This window comes from Artemia sp. Qi Xiang Cuo, chromosome 1 (assembly GCF_049724085.1).
Source record: "Artemia sp. Qi Xiang Cuo chromosome 1, ASM4972408v1, whole genome shotgun sequence".
NCBI classification, from domain to species: domain Eukaryota; kingdom Metazoa; phylum Arthropoda; class Branchiopoda; order Anostraca; family Artemiidae; genus Artemia; species Artemia sp. Qi Xiang Cuo.
In genome coordinates, this window is record NC_142794.1 from 9,341,688 (window position 1) to 9,356,394 (window position 14,707).

General features: G+C 36.3%; 1 protein-coding gene across 1 annotated transcript in view; it reads right to left on the minus strand.

The window, feature by feature from the left end:
• Positions 1-14,707, minus strand: part of LOC148955992 (store-operated calcium entry regulator STIMATE-like) — a 68,688-nt gene that overhangs the window by 16,217 nt on the left and 37,764 nt on the right. Inside the window, exon 4 of the mRNA XM_089093466.1 lies at positions 1,006-1,202. Within this exon, the coding sequence (XP_088949592.1) occupies positions 1,006-1,202 (197 nt within the window). The remainder of the gene's footprint in view (positions 1-1,005; positions 1,203-14,707) is intronic.

A 14,707-nucleotide genomic window follows, 5' to 3' on the forward strand; every position in this document is an offset into this window, starting at 1 on the left:
TCACTTATTCCTAGCCTTAGTGACTTAGTCTTCCTAACATTAATTTTCAAACCAATTCTAGCACCCTGAACTCGCAAAACCTCTAAAACTACATTCATTTTGCTCACACTTTCATCTAGGATGCTTAAATCATCAGCATAATCCAAGTCCAGGAGACTTTTCCTCCCCATTTGATTCCGTGGTCTCCCATTGTCTTTCCTGTGCTCCTTAAGACAAAGTCCATCAAAATGATCCATACAAATGAGGATAGACCCCAACCCTGCTTAACGCCTGATTTAATACAAAACCAGCTAATAACCTCATTTCCTACCATAACTGCAGCAATATTATTCTCCTACATAGCATTAATTACATTATCGTATTTTTCTGGTATACCTTAAAAGGATAAAACCTTTACTAAAGCTCTTCTATCAACAGCATTGAACGCTTGTTCATAATCTATAAGACAGAGGACCAAAGGTGTTTGAAAACTCAGGCACTTCTCAATTATTAGCCTAAGAGTGAAAATTTGGTCGACACATCCTCTACCTTTTCTAAAACCGAACTGCTCTTCTCTTAAAACTTTGTTTACGGCATCTCTCAGTCTAAAAAGTATCATATTACTAAGTAATTTGCTACCTACAGAGACCAGACTAATGCCTCGATAATTACCACACTCACTTTTATCACCTTTCTTATAAAGTGGCTTAATTAAGGTTTTCCTAAAATCGTTAGGTACTTCCCCTTTTTCAAAAATCATATTCATAATCTTCAACAACTTATTTCTAACCTCAGAGCCACCATATTCTGGAGTGTTGTCAGGCTAACACGTAAGTACCCATTTAAAATTAGAATAGGATTAAGGTAAGGAACAAGTTTTAGTTTAAACTTATTTTCTGTTCTTGTTTACTTTCTCTTAAATTAAATTTATTTATTACTAGTTTATCTCCTTATACTTCCTATAAACGTAATGGAATGGAAAGACTGTTTCAATAAACAGTTAAATCGTTAAAACAAAAAACTTACGTTAACAAAAAAAGGTACGATAAGTAATACCAAAGCTATTTCCAGCTTTGGGTTCGTTATCGGAGACAAGATCCACTCTCGAACGCTATCCCAAAATTCCAGCTGAATGAGTCCTGTTATCAGGATTTTTTCCACTCCCATTATCGACATATAAATGGCACACTGACAGGACCAGGCAAAAGGTGAAGGTGGAGAGCCTAGTACAAAAGAATTTATTAGGGAAAATTAAAAATATACTTCACAGGAAAAATAGAACTTACTTCTGGGAAGTAAAATCGAATTGTGACATAAAAACAATTAATATGTGTTTATAGGGCTATATTTATTATCATAAAAGGAAAATACACAAGCACAAACACTGATTAGCAGGAAAACCGTAAGCAACCTCATCATGATTGCTCAATGAAATGATAAACATCACAAAACCACATTGGTTAAGTACTATACTACTATTCTTCAGCACCAGTGCACCAGTGCTGGTGCACTCCCTCATATACGTAATAGTTTCTGTTCAGAGGGTGTAAGTTTTAATGTTGCTCCTTACTTTCAGTAAAAAATCTTGTTTTTAAATTTAATTTCTGATCTTTTTTTTAAAATGCTGGGAAATCCACCAACCCACCATGGAAAATTCCCTTCCCCCAAGAAAAATTCGTCCATGGATCATTCTTCTGGCAAAAAATGCAAAATTCCACATTTTTGAACACAGGAGCTTGAAACCTCGACAGTACTGTTCTCTGGTATGCTGAATCTGATGGAGTGATTTTTATTAAGATCACTTGATGTTTTGGGGAGTTTTCCTCCTTTTTTCAAAATTGGGAAAATTTTCTCAGTCTCGTAACTTTTGATTGAGTACCATAAAAATTTGATGAATTTTACATATTTTGAATAACCATCAAAACTCGATTCTTTCAATGTATCAATTGTTATCAGGACTCTGTTTCTTAGAGTTTCGGTTACTATTGAGTCGCAAAGCTCCTTATTTACAGTTCATTAGCATGAACTGTTTGGCCAGGTAAATCCAGCTTTCAGGAACTGACCCCAGTTTGGCATAGTCAGTAGTACCCTTTCCAACTCAAGTTGAGTCTGTAAAGTCGACGCTTTACAATGGTTCCGAAACATCACTTAGAATTAGCCCAACACCTTGAAAGGAAACTTTTCATGTTCGAAAATATGTATATAAGGCGCATTCTCAACATCCGTTGGACCCAAAAAATAGCGAACAGGCTACTTGTCAGTTATTGGAAACACACCAAAGAAGTGAAGTTTGGTTAATCCTAATGAACAGTAATAAAACATGATGATAAAATAATACTTTAGAAACAAAATTATGGAAGCCTAACTTAATCTAATCCAACCTAACCAAACATAACCTAACTTAAAACCCGCCCCCCACCCCTAATATGCAAATATATAGCCCAAATTATACAAGTTCGATGTATTCTGTCATCTTTGGGCGTGTTTCTAATAACCGACAAGCAGGGTTGCCACCCGGTGAAAAATCACTAAATTTTAGTGATTTTTTGGTTTATTTAGTGATTTTCTTCAATAATCTAGTGATTCATGTACTGATTTAGTGATTTTTTTAATTAGGCAACACAAACAATAACTAAATAGTTACAAATCACTAGAGGTAGAAAATTCCCTCTGAGAGGCCCCGTTTTCCCCTCCACTCAAATAAATTACTTTGATCAGCTAAGCGAGGACTCGTCAAGATGAGCGTTTGAAAACCAAATAATGCTTTCTACAGCCCTCTGCCACTATCTGAATTCCCTCTCCCTGAAAAGGTTACGTTATCCAATACATCTTATTTCTTCAAAAGATCCGTGACCCGTGATGGGTCTATTACAGTAAAATATATCAATAAGTCCTCAGTTCTTCTACGAAAGCACAAATTTATAGTATTATTATAGCCGAAAGAAAACTTTCACTTAAAGCTCATGTAAAATCATCTAGTCTAAAATACGATGAGGTAACTTTTGCAGAAACAACTAAGCTAAAAGAATTATAATATAAGGATTAGAGCTTGGATCAAAAAATACATCGCGAAAAGCTGATTCTCAGATATGTTGGCGTATTTTATCAAGACTTTTTGAAATAAGTCAAAGTACACCATTAATTCCGATGGGATATTTCCTGGTAAGGGTGACCTCCTCTGTTGTCTCATATTTGTCGAAAGTGTGCTGTGTTCCTTGGCAGGTTTGCACTTTCTTTCAGATAGGTATGGTCAACACAAAGAAAACTATCTTGAATCTAACAAGGCATCATCCCACACCACCATATAGTTAAAATCCTACCAGGGTTGCCACCCTGACCTGGAAGAATTTACTTAATCGGAGAGGAAAAATTTACTAGATCGCATCTGTTTTAACTAAATACTCCAAAAAATTTTTCCATCAACCATCGATTTTTACTATAGGCGGATAATTAATACGATTTTCAAAATCTTTTTTCCTTTTTTCTTTTTTTTCTCTTTTCCTCTTTTCTTTCGTTTTCATAGTATGATTGAAAATTCCAGAAACCTACAAGTTCAAAAATCCTTTTTTTGGATATATACACAATTCAGTGCGCAAGGACGGGAAGAAGTTAGCCACGCCCCCCAGTATAGCAGCGTCTCCGGATTAAGATTCATTTCTTTGACAACTGAAGAAGAGAGCGCTACAAAGCTGTGTCCCGGGCTAAAGCGGGACGCAACGAATAAACTCTACTGCCGGAGAATATTGCTGACAGAGATTAAGGTAGGCAATCTTAATTATCTTGAATACGCAATCAGAAATGGAGGGGAATCAGGTTCAGCCACCTCAACTTCCGGGTGCGTCAGATCCCGACGCTATTTCTCAGTTTATGCGTGAAATAAACTTTAAACTGGATTTGATCCCACAGCTCTCAAACAGCTTATCCGGTATAGAGGCAAAAATGAATAGTTTTAGTAAACAGCTAGATACGACAAAATCAGAAATTTCAAATGATCTAGTGTACATGAGGAACAAACTCAGGAAGTCTACACTGAAAATTGACTCATTGGAGGCAGAAATAAAGCGTTATAACCTCGTTTTTTTCAATTTCCCTGTGACAGGTCCATCCCAGTCGAGTTTGAAGGATGAGCTTTGTGAGTTTCTTACCTGGTGCCTCCCGAACCTATAGCTTTCTCGGAGGGACATGAAGGATGCTTTCCGCCTGAGATCAGGCCCTGTAATAGTTAAGTGGCATGAATTGGAAATACGAAATACGGTTCTCAGGAATAATTTTGTATTGAAACAAAACGGCGTAGGGGTTGCTCCGGACTACACTACGTATCAACGCGAGACTAGAAAAAATTTAAAGCCAGTGCTGTCCCAAGCCCTAATAAAAGGCCAAAATGCGCGGCTCAAAGGCGATAGGCTTATCATTGAAGGTAAAACGTACACATACGACCGTGAATGTCAAAAAATAAAAGAAATGACGGTAAGCCACCCAATTAGGGCCCCTAATGCAGCACAGAGTAACTCAGAGATCAGAGGTTTAAATCCTGCTAATGTGAATGAAAATAACCAGAGTTCAGTCCAGAATTTCCCTTCAGATCAGTCGGACTGTTCTGGTAATGAAAGTGACACGAACACGATAGTTGAAAGAAACAGCAACTTGCCGAAAACAAAAGGAACAGGGAAAGGTCGTAAAAGTAGCGAGATTAGCCCCGTTGATAATACTTACAGTCGCACCGCTAGAAATGTACGGCAAAGAAATGAGAAGCCATCGACAAGCCGAGTTACTGAAGGAGATCAGCCACCAATTTACAGACAAAATACACGCCCGTTCAGGCAGACACATAGAAAACAGCCTTGGCAGTACATGGGTATTAATAGGCCTAGGGGCGACGATTATTACCGGTTAGCTGTCCCCCCGAGTGATTACGGAGCTCAATAGCTTCAACAAGTACATACACAAACCCTGAGGTTTGTATCTTGGACTGTAGAGGATATAAAAAATAAGTTCAGTTCTGTGGAAAGTGATTTATCAAACTTTGACTTTGTAGCATTAATTGAAACCTGGCATTGCCCTAAAGAAACTCCAAAAGTAAGAGGTTTTAATGTGGAAAGTGTATCGCGAGAGTTAGCTTCTAACAATCGTTATTTTGGAGGCATTGTAGTGTTGATAAAAGATGAGTCTTTCAAAAGTTATACAAAGCTGAAAAGTAAATCTGAAAATCTTATTTGGATTAGATTAGAATGTTGGGATGGACTTTGTATTGTAATAGGATCGATTTATATTCCGCCTCAAAATAGCTCGTACAGAAATGAATATACGTGGAATTTGTTGGTAAAAGAATTAGATGAAAAAAGAGCTAATTTTGAAAATGATAGATTGATATTAATGGGTGATTTTAATGCTTATACTAGTGATGAAGTTGAATTAAATGATGTGTTAATTCCAGGTATTCCGTCAGCAGTCCCAGCCGTCTACAGAATTCCCAGAGCTAGCAGGGATGAAAAAAGAAGAATAAATCAATGGGGTAGAAGGTTGCTGGAACTAAGCGCAGAATCGGGTTTGATGATTGGAAATGGAAGATTTGGAAAGGATAAAAATCGGGGTGAGTTTAACTGCGTATTTGGGGCTAAAGCAAGTTTAATTGATTATGTTTTGGTGGATATTCGCTGGGATCCGAATTACCTTAATGTGGATGTGCTTAAGCTAGTAGGATCGGACCATCTACAGGTATTTTTAGAAATTAGATCAAGGAGTGCTCCCCAAATGAGGGATATTTCAAGTGAAAGTCGTATTTATAATAATAATGTTAGACGTCAGATACCTAGGGAATGGTCTACAGAGGAAAAGGTTAAATTAAGTGAAGCGTTTTCAGAGGATGATGTAGCTATAAGATTAAGTGATTTAGAGAAGATAAATAACCATGATAGATTGATAGAAGAGTTCACGGAGCTTTTACATGAAATAGCAGGCCCAGTTCTAGGAAATAAAGGAGATTGTAAGGATATAGAATTTTTTGATGAGGAGTGTAGAATAAAAAAAATTAGAATTGATTAAAGAAATAGAGATTTTGAGGGATGAGGAAATAGAGGAAAATAGTCTTCGACTAGTAACAGGGCTTAAAAATGTCCGCCGGGAGTATAAACACCTTTTAAAACAGAAGAAGAGACTGGCTATTCAAAATGGTAAGGAGGAGCTGATCCAGTTTTATGAAAAGAGTGATACGCGATCTTTCTGGAGAATGATAAAAAAAAGGTTTTTCCATAGCTCAGCCAAAAGTACCTGACCCTAAAACATGGCCTACATACTACAATGACGCGGTTCATGATGACTATTCGTTTAACTGCTGGTTCAGCGACGAATTATCGATTACAGAGAATGAGACCAGTTTCCCACTCAAAGAACACGATTATGATCTGATAAAACCCGCATCAGAAGAAGAAATCGAAGAATGCATAAGCGCCATGGAAGGTGGATCAGCACCTGGTAGCGATTGAGTCCCGACAAAGATCTTGAAACAATTCCAACTTTTATTTATGCCCATCTTCTTGGCTACCTTCAACTCAGTTCTGGTTTCCGGAGAATGGCTATCGCTGTGGAAAACATCCTGTATTTTGACGCTATACAAAAAGGGAGACCCAGCGGATCACAGTAATTATCGACCGATATCTTTAGTACCTAGTCTTAACAAAATATTAGAAAGAATACTAGATGCTAGATTATCTCATTGGTTAGAAAAGTATAGTATTTTGAAGGAGGAGCAGGCAGGATTTCGGGATGGATATAATGCTATTGATAGGGTCTTAGTCCTACAGGCGCTTGTAGAGAAATATGCAAAAGGGAAGAATAGGTTGTACGTTACATTTTTAGATCAAGAAAAGGCCTTCGACAGTATTGATAGGACTTTCCTGTGCTTTGAACTGTTAAAGATAGGTTTACCAAGACTTTTCGTTAGGATACTAGCTGATATGTATAGAAACATATTTGGTATAGTTAAAGTTTTAGGGAAGGGATTATCGTCACCGTTTGAAATTAGAAAAGGAGTAAAACAGGGTAGTAGTATTTCGCCTAGGCTGTTCACGTTGTATATAAATGATATTGTTGACCATTTTAAAAAGGTATGGGCCCCTTCAGTGTCACTAGGGAACCTGACGTTATCTCTGTTGCTTTTTGCTGATGACGCGGTGTTGATAGGCAAGTCACCAGAGGAGCTCCAAATCTTATTGAGTATATTAGAAGAATATTTAGATAGAAAGAAACTAGTGTTGAATATTAAAAAGACTGAGATTGTGGTATTTAGAGGAGCTCGGGTTAATAATGATGATCAGAAAGTATAGTTTTATTAGAAAGTTTAAAAAGTAAAAGAGAGAGAAAATTTTAAATATTTGCGAGTAACACTTTAAAAAAATGGAGAAGGTAAAGAGCATGTAAAAGAGAGGATTAAGAGAGGGAAAGCAGTTTCAGCTGCCATTTTACGTAATTCAAGGCTTTCAAGTATAAAAGATCTAAAAATGCAGAAATATGTTTTTAATTCTAAAGTTTTGCCTACTATCCATTACGGAGCTGAACTTTGGGGGCATGACCCGGCACTTCAATTGGAGTCAATTCAGCTGCAACACTTTAAGAGATTAATTGGCCCTCACGTAACGACCCACAATCAGGCTATAAAAGGTGACCTAGGTATATTTTCGCTGAGAATGAGTAGATTAGCACAGATGATCCGGTACTGGCTTAAGGTTTTAAGTCTGTCAGAAGATAGGTTAGCAAAAGCAGCTTATGTGGAGATGCTACGGTCGAAACGTAAAAGATCATGGCCGTATCAAATAAAAAATGTTTTAGATGGATTAGGATTATCATATATTTGGAATGAGGGGCTAGGTCCCTCAGATCAGGGTGAGTCGTTTTTGGCTATGATTGTAGAAAGAATAAAAGACCAGGAAGTCCAAATGTGGACCCAGGCAGTTAAAACATCTGAAACATTGAAGTTTTATTCCCATGTAAAAGAGATATTTGGATTCGAATATTATTTCAAACTAGGATTACCGGGGGAGACATTGAGGACTTGGTTTCGGATCCGAGCGAATTGCCTGCCACTAAAGAATAGAAAAAGAGTATTTGAAAGAAATAGGGTGGCCCCAGATGCAAATGCGGATTACTCTTGCCCCAGATGTAACCTAGGTATTGAGGATGGCGCCAATTTTCTCACCGTGGGCCAGAAAATTTCTATATTAAGGTAAATTTTTTTTGAGGGTGTTAACTTGGTGTGCCCGGGTAGCATGAACACGACTGTAAAAAGATCAATCAGGCAGTTATGTAATTATGTAAATGAAGCGCAGAAATCAATGAGTGAAATTTTATATTTATGTTATTTTTCTTGTGGAGTGTGATTAAGAATACTGTTCTGTATGGCCTGTTTTTTTTTGGCTTATAATAAATTATTATTATTATTATTATTATTATTATATATATATATATATATATATATATATATATATATATATATATATATATATATATATATATATATATATATATATATATATATATATTACATTTCTACTTACTTTTAATTTCTCTCGGCAGGCTTCTTTTTACTCAATAAAAATTTTCAAACTGAGGAGATTCACCTAATCACCTTGGGTGGTTGGCATTTGTTTTGATTCCAATAGATCCCCAATCATCACAAATCCAAGTGTCATTATAGCTTCATTTTTAGTTGGTAAGATTTGATACACAGAAAGCTGATTTTGTCGACCTTTAGACGCCAGAAGTGAAGTGTCTGATTATGAAAATAGGCGACTGCTTGTCTGTCTCTGAGACAGACAAGCAAAAATTGTAAATTGTCATATGTTTACGATAATTTTTTTCCCTGAATTCATGGAAAATAAAAAAAAGTTTTTGTTTACTATAAATCATGACTTTTTACTAGTTTTTACTAGATTTCGAGAAATTTACTAGATCCTCTAAATTTACTGGATTTTTTTTTTACTAGATCTAGTAAAATCCTACTGACGGTGGCAACCCTGAATCCTATTCAAAGAAGTGAGTGAACCATAGTAACATACACACAATATTTTTCTTATGAACCACGAAGCAATTTCCCCTTAAGCAATTGGGATCAGTTACTACAGACCCAGAGAGCATGAGGGACAGTCATTTATAATGTATATTGCATGAAGTCAATTTGACAAACCAACATATAGTTTTTAGGTGGTTGTTAACATTCTCCACTAATGGGGCTAATAAAGAATAATCTCGGTTTATTATTCGTCCTTTCTATTAAACATCAAAGCAGAATTCTACAAAAACAACTATACACATTCCAAATTAATTAACTCCTATACTTTCTTTTCTTTTAACAAATGGGTCACACAAAAAAAAACAAAAAAAAGAAAACACAACATTGAAATATCCAAATAATACTAAAAAAACTAAACATAACCTCTTAATATCAAAATAGGTCCCAACGCCTATTAGCGTGTTTGAGACGCCCCCATCCCCAAAAAGGACACTTCAACTACTAATACACTTCCTCTGAGACAAATCTATGACTCCTCCACCTCCCCCACCCCTACTAAACAATTAATCAACAATTCTAAAGAAAATATATTTTTACAGGGAACTTAAAGGAATGTCAAACTCATACTCTATCATTCATCATGCTTCCTTTCATATGCCGACATTCACTTCAATCAACCAACAAATCAATTTCTCTTTTAAGACCCACAAGTATATACTCACTCCCAAATCAATCACTTCCTACAGTGCAGCTTTATTCTTTTGCTATGAATTTTTAAGTGCAGTATCGTTGTTATAGATTAAAACTTGGCAATCTTATATTTTCACAGAAAAATTCATCAAAAGCCGGGATGCAATTTAAAAGCCCGCAAAAGCTGGGGAAAAAACCAGGATTTGTTTTTTACTTCTTTTTTTTAAAGCGGCAAAGGGTATTTTTAACCAGACTAGGCGTTATACTTTCATCAAATATCTCCGAATCCAGAGCACAAAATATACACAAATAAGCTTTTAATTATAATAACGATCATATAAATATGTTGCTACAGGAGCAGGATTCGGACCGATGATCTTCTGAATACAAAGCAAGCGTTCTGAATTTGTATATGGTATTGTGAGGCAGCTGGTTAGGACGTCTGTCTAATCCAAATCCATCCGAGTTTTCATCTGATGACAAATTTCCACTATTGCCAACAATACACCAATTATCAAGTCCTGACTCTAAGACTACACAAACATACCCAATACATACTATATGATAATATTTTCGAATTATTGGGCTAGGACTTTCTTCATATGTCATTCGGCCCATTTTTTTTTTTTTTTTTTTTTTTTTTTTTTTAATTTGGTGACGTTAATAAATTAACACTTACTTTTATTACTATATGGCTATATCATTTAAGCCCTGTAATCTCATTCGGTGTTATAGGCTACTAGCTTTCAAAAAAGTCAAGTTCTTATTCCCAGCTTTACCCTGGGTTATCGTGGCTTAGAGTTACTGTTTAATTTCCAACATCCCCTCGATCAAATCCCCTAGAATTAAAATCAATCATTAAGGAGAATGTATCATTTTTATTTATTTATTAATAAACGGGTCACAAAAAAACGCAATATAGAAATCTCCATATAGTACTAACAAAACAAAACTGCATTTAATATTAAAAATATAAAAATAGGGCCCTACGCATGATAGCGTGTATAGGATGACCCAAAAAAGGGACACTTCAACAACTAATACACTTCCTCGGGAAAAAACAACTCTCTGACTCCTACTCTACTCCCCCACCTTTACTAAACAATTAATCAACATTCTAAAGATAATATATTTTTACAGGGAACATTAAAGGAATGCCACACTCATACTCTATGATTCATCATGCTTCCGAACTTAATACTGCACTCATTGGGCAGTCGACTACATGGATACACTCCTTGGTTCAAAGGCAAAGGGGGGGGGGGGCTTTGGCACCCTCACCAGTCATGCAGCACACTTTAGACTCCAGTGACATTTTTACTCATACATATAATGACTGTTTTATGGTCCAAAATACTGGAGTTTGGCAATTTCCTTTGCTGTTTTCTCTTTTGTAGTTAAAAAAAGGCACTAGATTTTTAAATACTGATTCGAATAAGCTCTCCTTTGAGAATATACGATTATTGACGATTTTTGTTTCACAATGAAGCAGTCTGTTGTAAAAAATTTAAACTAAGGAAGAACTCGGTCCAATAGTAACAAAAACTGTAAAAAGGGAATTTTGATGACAATTAATACATCAAAAGATTTGACTTTTTATGCTAATTCCAAATATATAAAATTAATTAAAATGTACTTTCCCATTATATGGACCTCTACAAGGAAACCAGTCACGAAAATCCAGAGGCATCCTCGACAAAAGCAAAGTTTTGACGCTATCTGACGTTGTATAAAAAAGTATTCAGGGGTTTCTCACTCTGGGAACTATATTTAAACTGTTGATTTTTGGGCTTTAAGGGGGGGGGAAGGTACCTAGGTTAGGTTATGTATTTAATATATGCAAAATAGTAATTTTATTTGATTTATTAAAGTTATAAAAGTAAAAACATTTATACTTTTTTTCAGTAAAGTGCAAATTATGTTCTGGCCTTGTGAAGGCATAGGAGTTTTGAGCCCAACTTATGCTAATTTCTGGTCGTTTCGAGTTTGACTCGGTTATTTATTGTTATTTCTGTTCGTTTTGGGTTTCATTTATTTATCGATGCTGATTTGCGGTAGTTTCACACTTCGTAGATTGTTTGATCTTATTTTTGCTTATTTTTTGTTTAATGGAGTTCTTTACTTTTCTTTGAAAAACTTATTTTGTGGAAATAGTTTTTTTTAGTTAATTTCTGTTCGTTTTAAATTGACATAGTCTTTTCAGGGAAAAAAAAATTAATTCTTTAAATCTTTTCGTTTTTTTAAGAATTTATAGTTTTGCCTTCTATTTGTATGCTGAAGAAAAATTTTCAGCAATTTTTAACAACATACATCCTTTTAAAAATCTAGACAAGAATAATAGTGTTTACTTTAGTTTAATACTCCTCTAGTTGACCTGAAATAAAAAACATTGGCAAAAAAATCTGCTTACTTTCTTTGATAGCTTGGATACACTTACGCTATTTTGAGTTGGTTAAATTTTAAGAGCAGAAGTAGCCCCGAAAATTTGAACATAATACCCTCAGTCGTTCTTGGGATACTGCTGAGACGCCTTATTGGGAATTAGTATTAACACAGTGCATTTTGATTTAATCTTAAGGCAACATTTAGTTTTTAAACATAAAGGCAAATGGGAGGGTGGGCGTGGCAAGAGGATTAGTTGCCCTCCAATTACTTTAGACTATTAAAAGGGTATCAGCCCTTTCTATTTTCAATCAAATAAGCTCTTTTCGAAGTTCCTACGACAACTCCTTCGATATGAAGTGTCCTGGTCTAAACAACAACAACAACAAAAATCATACATTATACCCAAATCGATCTTTACTATAAAAATTTCAAGCCTTCCAATCACTTTCAACTATTAAAAAAGGCACTAGGCCTTTCGATTCCAATCGAATGAGCCCTTTTTGAGTTTCTATGATAACTCTTTCTATAAACACCTTATATGCCCTCAGGGCATAAGTTACAACCCTTACCCTAAGGGCTGTGAGGGTGGTTGTCATCCTCTAAGACATAATTTCCAGAACTTTCAACTACGTTAAACAAAATGGCTACCTCAAAATTTTGATTGGATGTGTTTGGGAAAATGGTGGGCGTGAGGGGGCCCGCCGCTTAGGGCCAGTCACTGCTCCGTGGCCCCAAGTCACAACGCCTTTGCACGAGGCCTAGTTGAAACCAAAGGCACTAGCCCTTTCAATTTCCAATCGAATGAGCCCTTTTAAAATTTCTACGACAATGCTTTCAATACAAACCTTATATGCCCCAATGGCATACCTTACAACCTTATTCCCTGAGGACTGGGGGGGGGGTCGTTACCCTCAGAGACCTAATTTGCAGAATTTCCTACTACGTTGAACACAATGGCTATCTGAAAATTTTGTTTGGATGTGTTTAGGGGAATGGTGCGCGTGAGAGGGTGGTTAGTTACCCTCCAATCACTTTCAAGTATTAAAAAGGATACTAGCCCTCTCATTTCCAATTGAATGAGCCCCTTTCGAAGTTTTTACAATAACTCTAACTATTAAAACCTTATATGCCCCCGGGGCATAAGTTACAACCTTTGCCCTGGGGGCTCTGGGGGGGTTTGTCACTATTCGATGGATAATTTCCGGAACTTTCAACTACGTTGAACAAAATGGATATCTCTAAACTTTGATTGAATAAGTTTTGGGAAAATGGTAGGTGTGAGAGAGGTGTCATTTTTTCTCTACCCACTTTCAACTCTTATAAAGGACCAATTTAATTTCCGATCAAATGAGATCTTTTTGAAATTTCTACAATAACTTTATATATAAACCTAATGTGCCCCCAGGGCATAACATACAACCCATGCACTGCAGGCTCTGAGGAGGATTATCATCCTAAAAGACCTGATTTCCAGAACTTTTGACTATGTTGAACAAAAGAGGTTTCTCAAAATTTTGATTGGATGTGTCTGGAGAAATGGTGGGCATGAGAGGGGGTTAGTTGACCTTAAATTACTTCAAACTATTAAAAGTACACTAGCCCTTTCGATTTTTAATTGCATGAGCCCTTTTTGATGTTTTTACAACATCGCTTTCTATAAAAACCTTACATGCCCCCAGGGCATAACTTACACCCTTTGCCCTTTGGGCTGTGGGGGGAGGGGTTGTCATCCTCAAAGACCTAATTTCCAAAACTTTGAACTACATTGAACAAAATAGCTATCTAAAAATTCTGATTGGACATTTTTGAGGAAAAAGTTAGCGTGAGAGGGGGGTTAGTTGCCCTCCAATCACTATTCGACTATTAAATAGGTCACTAGTCCTTTGCATATCCAATCGAAAGAGCTTTTTTTCAAGTTTCTACGACAAAGATTTCAATAAAAACTTTATATGACCCCAGGGCATAACTTATAACCCTTGCCCTGAAGACTGTGGGGGAAGGGTCCTGCTCAAAGGTATAATTTCCTGAACTATAAACTGCATGGAACAAAATGGATATCTAACAATTTTGATTGGATGTGTTTGGGAAAAAGGTGGGCGTGAGAGGGGGGTTAGTTGCCCTCAAATCACTTTTGACTATTAAAAAGGGCACTAGCCCTTTGAATTCCCAATCGAATTAGCCCTTTTTCAAGTTTTTATGACAAAGATTTCAATAAAAACCTTGTATGGCCCCAGGGCATAACTTATAACGCTTCCCTGAAGACTGCCGGGGGAGTGTCCTGCTCGAAGAGGTTGTCATCCTCAAAAACCTAATTTCCAGAACTTTCAACTACGTTGAACAAAATGGCTATCTCAAAATTTTGATTGGATGTGTTTCGGGAAATGGTGGGCGTGGAAGGGGTGCTAGTTGCCTTCCAATCCCTTTCGACTATTAAAAAGGACACTAGCCCTTTGAATTTTCAATCGAATGAGCCTTTTTTGAAGTTTCTACGACAACGCTTTCTACAAAAACTTTATTTGCCCCCAGGGCATTACTTAGAACCCTTCCCTTGAGGGCTGTGGGGGAGTGTCCTCCTCAAAAACATAATTTCTATCTGGAAATCAAATACGCTGAACAAAATGGATATCTAAAAATTTTGATTGGATGTGT